The following is a 13,857-nucleotide window of genomic DNA, read 5'->3' on the forward strand; positions in this document are numbered from 1 at the left end:
TTAATGTTTCGATATAAAATAAAATTGATTCGACTAATAAAAAAAATAATTGATTAATAGAAATAAAATAAAAAATAAATATATAATTTAATAATTTTAAATTAACCTACGTGATTTAAATTTTTTTAAAAACTTATGTTATATAAAAAACTAAACTTTTAAATATTACATATAAATATAAAGGGATTTTTAAAAAAATTATGGAAAATCAATCTTGCGCCATGCTATTAATATAAATACCCGTCGTTTTCCTCCTTTGCAAATCAATCGCCGTTGACCAGTCTCAAACAAACTGAACCGGGGCCATGGATCCACTCCGCTCGGCCGCCCTCTACTCCTCCGCCCCAACCTCCGTCTCTTCTGTCATCCCCCATGATCTCGATTTCCGCAGCAGGAAGGCCAGCCCCTGTTGGCATCCTCCTCGTCGGGAGCTCCTCCTCTTCCGTTGCGCCGACAGCTCCACCCGCCCTCCTCCGCCCAAGCGGCAGCCGGCTGCGATGATGCTGTCCCTCTTCGACAGCCTCAAAGACAGCCTCACCATCGACGTGGCTCTCGCCGAGGGCCGGCCCCTCGACGTCCCCCTTGCGCGCCCCTTCACTATCGCCTCCTCCCGGCTCGACCGCGTGGCAAATGTTGCCGTCCGTGTGCAGCTGCGCAATGGCAGTGTGGGATGGGGAGAGGCCCCCGTGCTACCCTTGGTCACCGCGGAGGACCAGCCCGCTGCACTGGCAGCTGCCGCCGCGGCCTGCAGCGCCCTCGTTCAGAGCCTGCCTATGACGCTCGGAGATGTGCTTCGCGAAGTCGGCCGCTTGCTTCCGGGTCATGATTTCGCTTCGGTGAGTGTGGAAGACAACTTATTTACCTGTTCGATAGGTCTGTTTCCTGGACTATACCGTTCAAAGCTAATCTCCATTCTCTTTTATTCGTGATCAATTCTACTTATTGAGAAAAGAATAGATTGTGCTTCCTAGTCAAAATCGCATTTTAGGAAGAAGTCTAGATTGGTGTTGAACTCGTCTGGATACAGTAGGATGCAGATCCACTAACCGTCAACTTGCTTCAATAATTATATAATCTCCATACAAAGCGTGTTTAATTATTCCCAGGCTTAACAATTTTGTGGGAATTTGTGCTTCAGTTTTTAAGATCACGTGTTAAGGAAACCAGTTTTTTTTTCCTCATCAATGCTATGCGTATTCTTTCTTGCTAAGCTCCAAAATCTGAAGCATATGAGGATCAAGCTCTCTGATGGGTTCTCCCAAACCTCATGACAATATAAAATTTATGCATGTTTTGTTGATCTTACCTTTTGTGTATTTCTCTGTCTTTTTGTATTTCTGCGCTTCAGCATTTTGTTGATCTTATCTTTTTTGCATCACTGATCTTTGATCATGAAAGGTTAAAAGTCCTCACAACATCTAAGAAAGGTGCACTCAAAGTTCTCTGCAGAATAATTTGTGACTCAGAGCAATGAAAACTGACAAATGATATAGGCTTGCTAAGGCAGTGAATAGAATGTGAGCATAACCTGGAGAGTCTCTCCTTAAGTAGAAGAATTATTTTGGAATTTATCTTCGGTTTGGAGTAGAAAAATGCCTAGCAATCTCTTACTCTGGCAAATATCGTAACATCTATTTCACTTGTGAGGGTTGGGTTTGAGAAGAAATTTCAATAGACCATAGTTTCCTTGTTTTTGCTTAGACCCACATTTGGGAGAAGAGAAGACATGAGGTTTATAAAGAAATTCATATAATGTATCTCCTGTATAGTGCACGGATGTTGGTATGTATGGGCATGGGTAGGCTTGACCTCGCTTGCACGTGTGTGCTAAGCTATGTTTGGACTTTAGCATGAGTTAGGTTCGGCAGGTGTGCATCCTCATGCATGCAACATGGAATTGTTTGTAAAATAAATGTTTTAATGAGAAAGGTTGTAACCTTTCAATAAAATGGTTATTTCTTCTTAAATGTTTTTTTTCTTGGAATTTTAGATTGAACACTGATGAAGTAAGATTCAGTTGCATGGTCATATTGCATCAAACCATTGGGACTTAATTATTGCATATGATATATTGTTGCTATTCAACTTTCACAATAAAAGTTTTAAGATCATTGAAATGGTTATCTTCCAAGGGATTTTTTTGTGTTGGAATGAGTTTGGTTGAATCAGCCCACTAAATTATTTTGACCCATTTTTAAAAGCCTTTTAGGGTTTATAAAAAGGATTTTAACTTGTTATATATATATTTTTATTCTTGCACTGACAGGAATCCCTAGTTTTCTATTGTTGTTCCTATTCCTTGAGGCTCCTAAAATTGAATTAAGTTTGTCTTCTTTCCTACATTCTGTAGTGAACTTATGCAACTTGTGCTGGCTGTCTGACATTGGGAGAAGGTTAATAAATCCTTTACATTATAGGGAGATAATATTTCCTTTAAAGAGAGTAAATTTGTCGGTGCTTCAACTAGATAACAAATTTTGACATTTTGTAATTTTGCAGTTCTTTCTAAAATGAGATTCTGGTCGTTATGTCTTAACATATCTCCCTTTCATAGCCTGTTTCCTAATTGTGTGGATGTTGGTGCTTCACATCTTTCAGCCTATTGTTTCTTCATGGAGTTTTTAATTATTGCAATGAGTTTGCATGATAACTTTCTTTTACCACCTTTTGAATTTTGCTTTTCTTACTTCATCCTTCTTTTATTATACTACTTACCCTGGTAGATGTGGATTGTATCTATGGTTTCATGTACCATCTCCTTTAGTTTTTGAAACTTTATATAACATTGATTTGTCAAAATAGTTAATTATTATAATTTTTTCTTTGGAAATTAGGTAAGAGCAGGAGTTGAGATGGCACTGATTGATGCTGCAGCTAATAGTATTAGAATTCCTCTTTGGAGATTGTTTGGTGGAGTATCAAATTCTATTACAACAGACATAACAGTTAAATCCTCTTTCTTATGCAACATGTTATCACTCAGCTGAGTCCCCTCGGGGCGGTGCGATGGTTAAGACATGGGGTGTTGCCACATGAGGTCTTGGGGTCGAAACTCGGCGTGACCGAGCATAACCTCCCTCATGTCTTGGTCATTTGCACTAATGGCTAGTAGCCACCCGTGATTTACCTCCTCTGTGTTGGCCTAGGGACGGGTTGGCGGGGGCGCTGGGGGCGAGCGAATCGCCTTTTTTGTCACATGTTATCACTCAGCTGTTCCTTTCTTCATAATATCTAAATATTTGTTTTACTTTAAGATTCCAATTGTATCTCCAAGTGAAGCTGCTGAATTGGCTGCTAAGTATTGTAGACAAGGGTTTAGCACATTGAAACTGAAGGTGGGGAAGGACTTGAACTCGGATATTGAAGTTCTAACAGCAATTAGATCAGTTCATCCTGATTGTTTGTTTGTTTTGGATGCAAATGAAGGGTATAAGGCTCATCAAGCAATTGAAGTTCTAGATAAGCTTCATGGTAAGTTGAAGTTCTACTTGCCATTAGAGTGCATATCTAGGAATTCCTTGGGTGTTTTTTTCCTTTCAAGTTTTGATGTTCTGTTAACTTGTCACATGACACAACGAAAATGTCAAATTTAGAGAATCCTCTTGAAATGTGAGTTATAATAGGCTTTTCTTTGATCTTTATTTTTCTTTTGTATTGATCTATATTTATTTTGTTTCAGCTATGGGTGTCACTCCTATTCTATTTGAGCAGCCTGTTCATAGAGATGATTGGGAAGGTCTCCATCTTGTTAGCCATGTTGCAAAGGATAAATATGGTGTATCTGTTGCTGCTGATGAAAGTTGCAGGAGTGTGGATGATGCTAATAAAATTATACATGGAAATCTTGCACATGTAATCAACATCAAACTTGCTAAGCTTGGTGTTATTGGTGCGTTTGAGGTCATCAATATTGCTAGAGAAGCAGGCATTGGTCTTATGATTGGTGGAATGGTTGAAACAAGACTGGCCATGGGCTTTGCTGGTCATCTTGCTGCTGGCCTTGGTTGCTTCAGGCAAGCCTATTTTTTGCTTAAATTTTCCTACTTTAACTGACTAAAGCCATCGTATTGGCATCTCTTTTATTATATGGTTTCAAAGTCATACCATGTTCCTAATCCCACTTGGATGATGGTGTAAATGTTACAGTTTCATTGATCTTGACACACCACTTCTTCTTGCCGAAGATCCTGTTATTCAAGGTTATGAAGGTACACATGTAGCTAATTTGAATTTTCATACAGCATCTCTAGGCTTTCCCTTATTATTGAGGCTCCTTGTTCCTCTTCTTATTCTTACTGTTAAAGACTGGATTTTCTAGAGTTGGATAAAGAAGGTTCTTTTAAAAGATTTTTCTTTTTAAATTTTTTTCTTGTAGCTTCTGGTTCGGTGTACAAGTTCGACAATTCAAGAGGCCAAGGTGGCTTCCTCTGTTGGGACAATGTCTCATGGTGAGTTTAATTCTTATCAAACTAGGAAGATAATGCATTATAGTGCTTATCAACTTCTAAAGTTATTTTTACTAATCTAAGTTACAAATTTATCTTCTTTTCAACAATGATTTATCTTCCTGTGGAGTTGACCAGACTTTTGATACACAAAATTACAGAAATCCTAGTCTATTCAAGTCATTTAGTTTCGGCAAACTTGTACTAATAAGTTACAGCCTACTCGAGTTGTTCTTTTGATGGCATATTACTAAATAAACAGGAACATGGGTCATTTGGCAGATTGACCAAAAACCTTCAAGCATATGGCAGAAAAATGTCACCATCGTTTATGTGGGGTCATTTGGGATAAACACAAACAATCTTACATGCCATACAGATAAGGCTAATTGAGATAAGAACTATCAGTGCTAAATAATATATCACTAAACAATGTTTGACAGATAGCATCTACGGAATATGTGGGAGAAATATTCCTCTTTCTTTTTTTGTTTCCATTTGATTGATGCTAGTATTTGGTCCTATCCTATCAGTTGTTTTCGTCTCAATTAATAAATTCGTTTTTTTCCCTTTTCGTTTGTTTTGCCCTCTTCTTCGTGAGTACTCATGAATATTCATCAATAGAATTGCTTTGCTTAAATTATTTAACTATTATCCATTCTACCACTTATTCTATGTGCGATTGTATAGGTACTGATCTCTGTTAATGTTCATTGTTGTTTGGTATCATTGATTCTTCATCACTTTCCCCAACACATGATCTTTTGCAAAGTCTTGTTTCTGAAGACTGAAAATTTAAATTTATTATCTGTTATGTAAATTTGCAGAGATGGGCAGTTGACCTTCTTGATTATTTTTCTGGTGGACATGGATATCGTATCGATGGAGGTAACATTCTCTGAAAATGTTATCAGACACTTCAAATCTATAAGTTGCATGTAGTTATCATGTTAATCTGGCTTGTGAGACATTTTCATTTATGTTAATTCATCGTTCATGTGGATGATTTAGATAACAATGATAAAATAATGAAGAGATTCAACAATCGTACATTATACTGCCACCTATAAACATTGATCTTTGAATTATTTCAAAATGCTTGTATGTTGCAAAGAGGAAAGGTCAACGATTTGATAATAGTTAATGTATGATTATAACTTTGACCACAACCATCACTATAAATAACGGTAGGATATTGTACCTCTAAGGATAAAGTTTTAGTTTCGATGAATTAATGGAAAGATTTTCTTTAATGGGCAGTTAATCTAAGAATGTTGAGCTGATGGGCCTTACACTACGAGTGCTTTTTGATTTATTCTAGTGGTTGGTAAAATTTTTTCGTGAAACCAGACCGATCCCTCCAGGATTAATCGATGTAAATTAGATATATGGTGTCAACTAAAAAAAAAATGGATAATGTAGAGAGCAACACTCAATCTCTTCTTTTTTTTTTAATGTTTAAAGGCATATGCTAACCAAACTTTATTTCCAACGCATTTGAGAGTTCTTCGAAGAGCTAAAGTCATTTTATGCTAATTATTTTTTTTAGTCATATAATATTTGTTCGATTCTTATCAACACAAATTCTCAATATATAGAACATATGTATCCACTTAAAATCTTCATTTAAGACAAAATAATTAATATTACATTTTAATCAAAATTATTACATAGACATTTGGAGTCATTTAATAATTTTGCAAGCATGAATGGACTCTAAATGATTCTTAAAACACATATATTCACTTAGGATCTCCATTTAGGCAACAATAACTCGTGTAATACTTTTAGCTAAATTGTTATATAAATATTTTAGAGTTTTTTTTTATAGTTCTAAAAGTATGGGTGAACTCCTAAGGCTTCCACTCATAATGTTTAAAGTAAAATAATCTTTATTTAGGCAAAATAAGTTGTATAACAGCTTTGTCCAAAACTACTACATTGATATCTAGAGTCTTTGATAGTTCTTAAAGTATGGGTGCACTCTACTGAATTTTTTGAACACATCATCCTTTTAAAATCTTCATTTGAGGTAAAATAATATATTACAATTTTGATCAAATTTGAACAATGGACATTTTGGAGTTATTTAGTAGTTCAAGTGCATGAGTGGATTTCAAGGACTTTCTAGATCACATTTTGCTACTTAGAATCTTCAATTGAGGTAAAATAGTTCATATAGTAATTTTTGGACAAAACATCTAACGAACATTTGTTTGGGTTTAAACGGCACAACAGAGTTTTCATTTGTAAAATTTAGATGGTTCGAGTGTTGGTAGAAATTTTAGTTAAAATTATTATATGAATCAAAATTAGTTAAACTTATATATATAAGGCATAGAATGACTCCATAAATTCTAAGAAATACAATGTAAAATTTGGATTCTAGTTTTAACTGAAATTATTATATAAATCTAAACTGATCAAAAGTGAAAAATAAAGACCTAGAATCACACTAAGAACTTCAAGGAATACAATAGATGGATCATTTGTGAATTTTGATCATGTTAGGTGCATGTGCCAATTTTGATTAAAACTACTAATTGGCTTAAACTAACCAAATTTGAAAAACAAAAATTTGGAATGATTCCACAAGATACAGGGAGTAGAATAGATTAATTATTTGTGTAATTTGACCTATATAAGCTATTGCGATAATTTTGGTTAAAACTACTAGATAAATTTAAAACATAGAAAAATTTAGACTGTGCCACTGTCTATCATGAAGAAAACACATCCAATCAATCACATGATCGATTGATGCAGTTGATCGATTGGGTCATCTTCTATTTACTCACGACAATCTCTCAATCGATATTGGGTTCCAGGTGAATCGATTACTCGATCAATTCACCGTGCCTCTTCGTGATAACACTCCCAATCGATCCACTGATCGATTGAGACTTGGACCAATCGATTACCCAATCAATTGCTCCAACCCTAACTCACTCAATTGAGTCTAGAATTTCTTTGCTCAACCTCCGGTCAACCGTAACCTATTGGGACTCCACCAAGTGTCCGGTCAACCTTTTGACCCACTTAGACTTTGTCAACTCCCTGTTGAACTTCCGATCACCAAGTGCGGTCTTCCTTGATCCACTTGGATTTTTCTCTTGCCTAACCGTAGTTAGGGTTTTTCTTTGCCAACATGCGATCTTCCTTGATTTACTTGGACTTGTTTGTCTAACCGCAGTTAGGACTTTCCTTACCAACGTGCGGTCCTCCTTGACCCATTTGAACTTCCTTGCCAATGTGCGGTCCTCCTTGACTCACTTGGACTTTCCTTTGCCAACGTGCGATCCTCCTTTACCCACTTAGACTTTCCTTTACCTAACTCTCGAATTAGGACTTTACCCTTGCCTAACCGTAGTTAGGACTTTACACTTGCCTAACCTTAGTTAGGATTTTACCATTGTCTAACCCCTAGTTAGGACTTTACCAGTCAAGTCCCGGTCCTCCATGACCTACTTAACCTCTCTCACATATGCCCTACAACATATTGTCCAAATATGTTGTCCATAACATATTGTCCAAACATTGAAACTCAAGTTCGACTCCACTCGAGTTTAGTTAAACTAGGCAACCTTGATCCGGGGGCTATTACACCAACAATCTCTCCCTTTTTTGATATTTGACAATATGTTTAAGTTAGTCTAACTCATATTAGCGCAACTCCAACTTCATCCCATACTCAAAGCGTGAATGTGGATTTCTAACTTAAACCCCATAATTCCCTCTTCTTTGACACGCATTAAAAACTCTTCCCCTTAAGAGTCAATTTTGTAAAAGGAACGCAATGAAAGTCTTATGTCTTTCATTGTATCCTATGCTCACACTTGAGCATATATTGTATGATCACCCTTGAGCATATATCGTATGCTCACCCTAAAGCATATATCGTATGCTCACCCTAGAGCATACATTCATTACAATGAAGATTTCCAATCTTTCATTGTCTTCATTTCTCAACCTTAAGCATTCATAACAATGAAGGTTTTCAACCTTCCATTTTTTCCTTATCCCAAAAAAAAAATTTAAATAATGTCTTTTATGGAAGAACTCCCCTTAAAAATATGCACCAAACTTCTATCATTACATCAATAATGACTTAGAATTTCTAAACCTTTAGGAAATCCAAAATTGAAGTTGATCCCGTCCGGAAGCTGGGTCGGACGGAGGCTGGTCGCGGTGGACTGGGCGTTGACGGAAAGTCGTAGGTGATTCGGCTCCCACGGGTGGCTGACGCTGCTGCAGGACCCTGCGCACACTCAGACGATCCCCCTCCTCACGTTAGAGACCAAAACCCAGGGAAAAAGTCCCCGGATCAGGCCCTCCGACGCTCAAGTCAGGTCCTTTTTCCCCAGAAAAAAGCAGAGAGAAGAAGAAGAAAGAACAGTTGCAGAAAAAGTGACGAGGGAATGTGTGCGCGTACCTGCGTACGAGGGATCTCCCCCTTTTTATGCGTCCTCCTGCCCTCCTCTCTTAGAACCTGTCATCCTGTCAGAAAACGTTAGACGCTGGGCTTTGTCCTCTAGTCCCGGACACCTGTCGTACTGCCATTCGTCGTGAAAGCATCTTTCTGTTTAGGGACCTCCGCCTTCGCACATGAGTTTTGTCTTGTAGTGATGGATAGCTGGCAGGCTGCTACTGGTTGTGAGGGCATCTTTTCGTTTTAGGAACCTCCGCCTTCGCTCGCACTATTGGAATGTAATGATTATCCTCGACGGACCGTTGAGATTCTCCGCACCCGCACCACTTAGCTTCTCCGATCCATTGTGACTTGCACCGGCCTCGCCTCTTCTGATCGACCCTAGCCTCTAAGTGTTACCTGCCAGACGGGTTGACTCTGCTAAGCTCTGCCGATCCCGACCTGCCTCTATGCTTTGTATTTCCTGGCCCTCTACCGCAGGTCTGTAGATCGAGCTACTTCTGCTCAGCTCTGCCGATCTCGACCTGCCTCTGTGCTTTGTATTTCCTGGCCCTCTACCGCAGGTCTGTAGATCATTCGTAACTTGCACTTCCGATCCTTCGACTCGCAGACCTGCCGACCAAACCGTCTCTACACAGCTCTGCCGCGTCCGACCTGTGATTTGTGACTTGCACTCCCGGGCCTTCGAATGGTGGACCTGCAGACCGAGCGGCCTCTATACAGCTCTGCCGATCCCGACCTATGCCTGGTGTTCCCCCTGTCGTCTCTCTTCGTTCTCCTACAGCTCTGCCCTTTCGATGAACAAGTCTACCTGGCCCTTGGCTACCCCCTATGCTCAACTCTGACTGCCCCGTCAGCTTGACTATTCGACCGCCAAGTTGCCTTGACTATTGACTGCCACATCCTCTTGACTTTTGACCGCCATATGACCTTGACTTTTCTAATCCTTTCCTCTTGGGCCCCTCCATCGCCAACCGTATCACAAGCCTCCCCCACAAGTCTAGTCGAAGGAGGACGACAGTCTGACTGACTAGACCTCCGCCCATCTCCGTGACCTCAGCATATCTCTGGAACCCCAGCATATCTCTGTGTTTCTGCTTCAGCATATCCTTGTGACCTCAGCATATCTCTGCGCGCATATCTCTTGCGTCACGTTGCCTGGGCTCTCACATCAACCTTTGTGTCGCTTCACCTGGGATACCATGCCTCCTTTATTGCGTCGCCAGTCGCTTGGGGCACCGTTCCCACGTATTTGCTTTGACTGGGCCACCCGCCTCCTCTATAAAGAGCCTCACGATCCTTTCTTCACTCCATCCTTCTTCATTTCTGCTTTCCTATTTTCTCTTGCCAACCCGGGTTCTGCCAACTTCCTCCTTCCGCCATGCATTCTCCTTCCTCCGACGAAGTTGATCAGCCGCCCTCTCAAACGCTGATAAATCAACTCACCTCGCTGCTCGTCGCGAGAGAACGTGAACTCGAGTGCGTGTCCCAGGAAAGCGCTCGCCAGACAGCTGCCCTGCACTCCATGGAAGCCCAGTATCGTGTCGCGAAGCATTGTGTGCATGCGGAGAAGGCGAGGAAAGAGGAATGCCAGGCTAGCCTGCAGCGCCAACTTAGCCTCCAAGAACGCTTGAAGCGAGAGCACGAGGCGGAGTTATCCCTTCTCCGCACGTGCCTTGACGTCAAACAAGACACGATCGCCCAGCAACAAGCAGTCATTGACTCCTTACATGCGGAGCTGGCTCGGGCTTTGGATGTCCCTGAGTCTCCCGACAGGTCTTCACGCGGAAGTGCCCATTCTCCACGGCCAATCCCTTCCACGAGTCAAAGCTGGCCTGGGGAATAGTTGTCTCAGTGGCTCCTTTGTCACAAGGCGTTCCCGCTTGTGGCCTTGGCTGTATCACCTTCTCGTTGAACTGTGCTGCTGTGCTCACATATCCGTCCCCTTTTGGCATAGTCTTTCCTGCTCAATTTTCATCTAGCAAGCATTTTTTAGAAACTGGCCCGCATGTAAAAGCCCAGAATCGATCCATGATTCCTTTTCATGTATGAATTTTGGATAATAAAACTGATATAAAGCTTAAAAACTGTAGTGGACGTGCAAGACCTGATTTTGTAGTTAATATTGACGCTGTAGGAGTAGGGTAGATGGCCACTCGCATCCTTTGCCCTGCGTATTTGCTGCATATTTGCAATTTGCGTAAAATAAAGCCAGATGTAGCTGACCTGATTATTGGGAATGCTCCGCTCAATGCGAGGCGAATCCCTCAGAAAGGCAGTCAGGTGTGGGCACCGAGCTCGCTTATGATTTTCGCAGGGGGGTTGACTTTTAATTCTCGCATGGGAGCCGACCTGAAAGGTCGTTGGGCGTGAGAGCAGAGCTCACTTATAACTCGCACTGAGGCGAGAGTCTGGGACAGCCGACTGAGAGCTCACTTTTAATTCTCGCATGGGAGCTGACCTGAAAGGTCGTTGAGTGTGAGAGCAGAGCTCACTTATAACTCGCACTGAGGCGAGAGTCTGGGACTACCGACCTAAAAGGTCGTTGGGCGTGAGCGCAGGGCTCACTTTTAATTCTCGCATGGGAGCCGACAGAAGGTCGTTGGGCGTGAGGCCAGAGCTCACTTGCACTGAGGCGAGAGTCTGGGGCTACCGACCTAAAGGTCGTTGGGCGTGAGCGGGGCTCAATTTTAATTCTCGCATGGGAGCCGACCTAAAGGTCGTTGGGCGTGGCGAGCTCACTTATAACTTCGCCGAGGCGAGAGTCTGGGGCTACCGACCTAAAAGGTCGTTGGGCGTGAGCGCAGGGCTCACTTTTAATTCTCGCATGGGAGCAGACCTGAAATGTCGTTGGGCGTGAGAGCGGAGCTCACTTATAACTCGCACTGAGGCGAGAGTCTGGGACTACCGACCTAAAAGGTCGTTGGGCGTGAGCGCAGGGCTCACTTTTAATTCTCGCATGGGAGCCGACCTGAAAGGTCGTTGGGCGTGAGAGCAGAGCTCACTTATAACTCGCACTGAGGCGAGAGTCTGGGGCTACCGACCTAAAAGGTCGTTGGACTCGCACTGAGGCGAGAGTCTGGGGCTACCGACCTAAAAGGTCGTTGGGCGTGAGCGCAGGGCTCACTTTTAATTCTCGCATGGGAGCCGACCTAAAAGGTCGTTGGGCGTGAGAGCAGAGCTCACTTATAACTCGCACTGAGGCGAGAGTCTGGGGCTACCGACCTAAAAGGTCGTTGGGCGTGAGGCAGAGCTCACCATCTTCTTCCTTACGTCACCAGTCGCTTGGGGTGTCGAGCTCATCCTTTGCTTTGCTGCATGAAAGCGCAAGTTAGATGTAGCTGACCTTTTAACGCCCTGCTCAAGGTGAGGCACACCTCTAAAAGGTCGTTGGGCGTGAGGCACCGAGCTCACTTATAATTTTAGCAGAGGAGGCCTGACGCATGGGGCCGACCTAAAAGGTCGTTGGGCGTGAGCGTAGGGCTCACTTTTAATTCTCGCATGGGAGCCGACCTGAAAGGTCGTTGGGCGTGAGAGCAGAGCTCACTTATAACTCGCACTGAGGCGAGAGTCTGGGACTACCGACCTAAAAGGTCGTTGGGCGTGAGCACAAGGCTCACTTTTAATTCTCGCATGGGAGCCGACCTGAAAGGTCGTTGGGCGTGAGAGCAGAGCTCACTTATAACTCGCACTGGGGCGAGAGTCTGGGACTACTCCGGTCCGAGACCGGTGGCGATGGCGCTGGTCCGAGACCAGTAAGCATACTCCCAAGCGGCAAAGGCATAAATGCATCGCTCTTCTTCGCCTCCATCCGCCCCACCTGCGCCGCTCCTCTTGCTTTAGTTAATCTGGTAGCTATTGCTAGCTTTGGGCTTACTCATTTGCGTCGTGTTTCTTCCTGCAATTGCATCACGTATGGTATAGAATTAAGAATAAGAGAGGGAGCGTAAAAACCTTACTCCACCCTTGGGCCACCGCGCCCTTGCATCTTATAATGACCCCGCAGTTCTCGCGACGCTCCTGGGCAGCCGCGTGGATCAGGGCTACCTATGCGGAGCTACTTGCTCGGTCGAGGAACATCCCCGCAGACCTGCTTGCTACTTTTCTGGTCTGACAATTGCTTCCGCCGCCCCATCTTGCCTACGACCCTTTTAAATTGCTTAGCTTCTGCAGCTTCATGAAACTTCCCACCTAACTTCGAGTCTTTCACGAAGAATGTTTCTTTCTTTGAGGCCACGCCCCATCATGATTACCTTGCCTTGTCGACATTTAATGCGTTCCTTCTCGCGATGACACCTGTCTGGCGCCTTTACTGCGCACGCCTCCTGACGCCAGCATCTGACCCCCTCTTGCACCCTTCGGCGCTTATTTCCCATCCGACGGCGTTGAGGCGCGTTGCCCCAAAAAGATATGCCGCTCAACTCTCGATGTTTCCTAGGAATGAATGGGATTTATAAACCCTAAAGGCAGTCCGCCTTCCTTACCCCGACGCTTCACCATCCTCCTCCTCCCTTCGTTCGCGGTCGTTTCTAGCAGTGCAGCTCCTCGTCTTCCTGCTTACGCCTGACCTGTGACCCTTCTTGTCCTCATCCCCGTTACCTGCTTGCTCCTGACAGCCATGGATGGTAAGGACCCCCTCTGGTATTCGCATTACATTTCTGATTTAGACCACCACGACCTATTTGCACTGCAATCCAACCTGGGGGTAGGCCCGGCATATGAGTTTCGCCTTCCTTCCACAGACGAACATCCTTCTTCTCCTCCCGAAGGGTTTATCACAGTTTTTAAGGATCAGGTCTTAGGCGGTCTTCGCTTCCCGCTACATCCTTTTCTTTCTGAGTTGAGTCAGTATTGTGGGATTGGTATCTCTCAGTTTGCCCCCAATGTGTTCCGAGCGGTCTGCGGAACCATCATCTTGTGCCGCATTTACCAAATCCCCTTGACCGCCAGACTATTCCATCACTTTTATTCCTTCCGGCGAGC

At 42.9% G+C, this 13,857-nt stretch overlaps 1 protein-coding gene across 1 annotated transcript; it reads left to right on the forward strand.

The window, feature by feature from the left end:
• The first annotated feature begins 271 nt into the window (after positions 1-271).
• On the forward strand, positions 272-5,490 carry LOC121997256 (L-Ala-D/L-amino acid epimerase-like). Its single transcript, XM_042551580.1, has 7 exons — positions 272-836; positions 2,835-2,945; positions 3,255-3,471; positions 3,680-4,013; positions 4,147-4,208; positions 4,376-4,448; positions 5,273-5,490. Coding segments are annotated over exons 1-7 (1,329 nt in total). The 5' UTR covers positions 272-305; the 3' UTR covers positions 5,274-5,490.
• The last annotated feature ends 8,367 nt before the right edge of the window (positions 5,491-13,857 follow it).

The sequence above is a fragment of the Zingiber officinale genome, chromosome 6A (genome assembly GCF_018446385.1).
Source record: "Zingiber officinale cultivar Zhangliang chromosome 6A, Zo_v1.1, whole genome shotgun sequence".
NCBI lineage: Eukaryota > Viridiplantae > Streptophyta > Magnoliopsida > Zingiberales > Zingiberaceae > Zingiber > Zingiber officinale.

What these genes read in the sequence shown, in the direction of transcription:
- LOC121997256 (XM_042551580.1), top strand. Translation starts at nt 306, where the DNA reads ATGGATCCACTCCGCTCGGCCGCCCTCTACTCCTCCGCCCCAACCTCC. An exon ending in AGTTCTAGATAAGCTTCATG is followed by an intron (nt 3,472 to 3,679) that starts GTAAGTTGAAGT and finishes ATTTTGTTTCAG; the next exon opens with CTATGGGTGTCACTCCTATT. An exon ending in TGTTATTCAAGGTTATGAAG is followed by an intron (nt 4,209 to 4,375) that starts GTACACATGTAG and finishes TTTTTCTTGTAG; the next exon opens with CTTCTGGTTCGGTGTACAAG.